The 3,567-nt window shown below is 54.4% G+C and overlaps 1 protein-coding gene across 1 annotated transcript; it reads left to right on the top strand.

Annotated features, from left to right (window-relative positions):
* Nucleotides 1–1,249: 1,249 nt before the first annotated feature.
* Nucleotides 1,250–3,000, top strand: LOC123079411 (peroxidase 56). The gene is made up of 3 exons (XM_044502181.1): nt 1,250–1,789; nt 1,884–2,072; nt 2,168–3,000. Exons 1-3 carry the CDS (start codon nt 1,559–1,561, stop codon nt 2,753–2,755), a joined length of 1,008 nt encoding a protein of 335 aa, XP_044358116.1. The 5' UTR covers nt 1,250–1,558; the 3' UTR covers nt 2,756–3,000.
* Nucleotides 3,001–3,567: the final 567 nt, after the last annotated feature.

Raw genomic sequence — 3,567 nt, 5'->3', positions numbered from 1 at the left:
TACGGCGCAACAAGTGACTCCGCGACGATGAGCTTGAGCAGCGTGACCAGTCTCGCGCCCGCATGTTTTGAATCAGCATACGGTGGGGCGGGTGGGGGAGCGTTGGTCGTGGACTGCCTCTCCCTCAAGTACGGGAGCCTCACGAGACCCAACATCTACCTCATCATATATCTAGCCCCCTTGAGATTCCACCAGAAGTGCCCGACACCTACCGGTAGTGACATCAGTAACGATCGATAAGGCGAGCCCTTGTGGCCTAAGCCTACAGCACTCATCATCTCTCCACGTCTCTCACATTTTTACTTGCACCCTTGGCAAACGGTTTTGGTTGATCCCATTGATCTTGGATCTATTGTGGCACTATTCTCACGTACCTGCACTAGTGTTATCGGATAGGAAACAATTGATTCATGAACACCGACCTCCAACTCTTGAATCAGAGATGCATATCCCTAGCGCCCGATTTATAGGAGGTAGCGGATCGTGGCCGAATGAATTGTTAATTCTGGTAAGTACAGTCCCCAGTTCCCCCAAATAGGTGCCTCAGTTAAATTATAATTGTAGAACAAAAAAGTCACAAAATCTTATACCTATTCCGTGTAACATAATAAATAGGTAGCCTCTTCTTGATTGCTAAACTAAATTGTAACTCGATTCAACCAAGGACATTTCCCTCCAGCATACAAATAAAGTAAGGAACAAATCAAGTATGGTGGCCGTCAGATTTTAGAACTGGGTTCTGTTAAAAACAGTACTGTACTTTGACCTTGACAAGTCCTAGTTTGCGTAAACGGCGATAACCGGCAGGTGGAGTAGCTCACCACGAAGAACTGTATGCCTGCACAGCCTGTCCACTACCCCTGGTCAGCACATCCACCAGAGACCAGTTAAAATGCATGCGCCTGAATATTTGTTTGTTCATTTGGTCAGCTCATTTTCCATTAGATGCTCGCATACCTCTACAAATGCATCGATCGGTTCGTTAATATTGCCTTCATATATGCACTGCCATGTTCAACTGTTCATGGATGTGCAGAAAAGCTATCTCGCAGTCGGCCGAGGCGTGTGAACGGCGTGCGTTGACAAGTGCAAAAGCCCGCATCCACGACCGCCGTCCAGTCCAGACGCGGAACCAATCTGCTCGGCGCACTCGCGCCCCCTGGTCCAGTCTCATCTCATGTGCCGCGTGAAATGGGGGAATTTTTGTTCCGTTCTGCTCCGCCTTTGCGCGTAGCCTCCAACACCCCATTCCCATTCCCAGCTAGCCAGCCATTGTCCGCCTCAGTTTTTAACTAACTTGCGAATTCCGAGCTTCTCGACAGCGATCGCCAACCCACCCGTGCCTCTCCAACTCTTTCTTTATTCTCGCCATTCCGGGGTTTTCATGCGCGGGCGGTCGACGCCGGCCAGCAAATTTAATCTCCTTCCCCTTCCGCGAGTTCCCGGCTGACCCGAAGCCGAGATAGTTTCAACGCTTCTTGAGCTTCTGCTTCCCCTCGTCACGACCAAGCAACCTCGTCGACAACTCGATTCGGCTCTGTTCCTCCGGTCCGGCCGGATGGCATTGGACGTGCTCCTCAGGCTGCTGATCCTCGCGGCCGTCGCGAGCGCCATGCCGATGCCGGGCGCCGCGGATCCCGCCGGCGCCGGGCTCGCCATCGGGTTCTACGACAAGACGTGCCCGAAAGCCGAGGAGCTGGTGCTCGAGGAGATGCGGGACATCGTCCACGAGGACAGGACCCTCGGCCCGGCGCTGCTGCGGCTTCTCTTCCACGACTGCTTCGTCAGGGTGCGTGTTGCGCTGCTCTTTTGCCGTGCCGCGTCGCGTGCACGAGCCGTCTGGATATGTTTTGCTTAACCTGAACTGGATGCGTGGTTTGCAGGGGTGCGACGGGTCGATCATGCTGAAATCGAGGAGCAAGAAGGGGGAGAGGGACGCCAAGCCCATGAGCTACAGCCTCCGCGGCTTCCACGAGGTCGAGAGGATCAAGGCCAAGCTGGAGGACGAGTGCCCGCTCACCGTCTCCTGCGCAGACATCATCATCATGGCCGCGCGGGATGCCGTGTACCTGGTAATTCAAGCAGATCGATAATCCCCCCCCTTCATCGGCTCCATGGATTTTCTCAAGCTTTCTTGTTACCTGACCAAACCGCCTCCTTGTTCCAGACCAACGGGCCACGGTTCCCGGTGGAGACCGGACGCCGGGACGGCAAGGTGTCGTCGTGCGTCGACGCCGAGAACGACCTGGCGCCGCCGAACGCCAACATTGTGGACCTCAAGACCTACTTCAGCGTGAAGAACCTGTCGTGGAAGGACCTTGTCGTGCTGTCGGGGAGCCACACGATCGGGAGGGCGCAGTGCAACGCGTTCGCGCCGGACCGGCTCTACAACAACAGCGGCAAAGGGGTGCAGGACCCGACGCTGGACAAGGCGTACGCACCGGAGCTGCGGGAGAGGTGCGAGCCAGGCAACGAGAAAGACGAGACGCGCGTGGACATGGACCCCAAGAGCCCCTACGAGTTCGACCTCAGCTACTACCGGGACGTGCTCAGCAACAGGACTCTCTTCGTCTCCGACCAGGCGCTGCTCGACGACAAGTTGACGAGGGACTACGTGGCGAGGATGGCGGCCGCCGAGTCGACGGAGGAGTACTTCCATGACTACGCCGCCGCCATGATCAACATGGGCAGGATGGAGGTGCTCACCGGCGACAACGGGGAGATCAGGAAAATCTGCAGCGCGTACGTTGACTAATCGACCCGGTGGTTGGTCGATGTGAGTTGGTGGCTTGGTGCAAGTGTTTCGTCATGTGGACGGGGTCACGACGGCCGGTGTGGCCGCCAGCCGCAAGGCACTTGCATTATTCTAGGGGTGGTTAGAGAATTGACACCGCCACGCGGCGAATCTTCCTCTGTTTGTATGTAAAAAAGTCATCTCTTTGTTCTTGACCGAGTGCCCTTTGAGATTTGGCGAGTTGCAATTATATTTTTTTCGCTTAATTAACTAGTCACCTGCAGAAAGTATGAATACATTGCTGAGAGTATTTCAATCAGAGCCCTCGGTAGCTTAACTTAAGTGAGAGATTATCTTTTGAGGGATTAAGTGCTACTAGTATCTAACAGATCCTACCCGCAAAAAAAAGTATCTAACAGATCCCTCAAATGTTTAGTTTCTTAAAAATATGGATTTTGATTCCTTAAAACTCAACCTCCAAGCCTATTTTTCTCTAGGAAAGTCACTTCTCGGTAAAAATGAGAATGAACAGTGCCGCGCGTGGGCCGTGGGCCGTGGCCACTGTTGCCGCCTCATGTGGGGCCTTCCGACAGCCTCGCCTCCCTCCAACCACCGCCTTCGGTGAGATTCTAGTAAACATATTTTACGTTTTCTCGTCGTCTCCGACCACGGCGACGCTTCTCCTCGGCGTCCCCTAGCAACGCTCCTTCGTGTCGTTCCCGGCAACAAGTAAACCGAGAGATCTCGGAGTCGGATCCACTGTTCGCCATGCCAAAGAAGGCCGGAGTTCATTGGACAGGAGCTTGGGGACAGAGGGAAGTGAAGTGGGGTGG

Source organism: Triticum aestivum, chromosome 3D (assembly GCF_018294505.1).
Source record: "Triticum aestivum cultivar Chinese Spring chromosome 3D, IWGSC CS RefSeq v2.1, whole genome shotgun sequence".
Classification (NCBI taxonomy): Eukaryota; Viridiplantae; Streptophyta; class Magnoliopsida; order Poales; family Poaceae; genus Triticum; species Triticum aestivum.
This window is presented reverse-complemented; position numbering and strand designations above follow the sequence as displayed.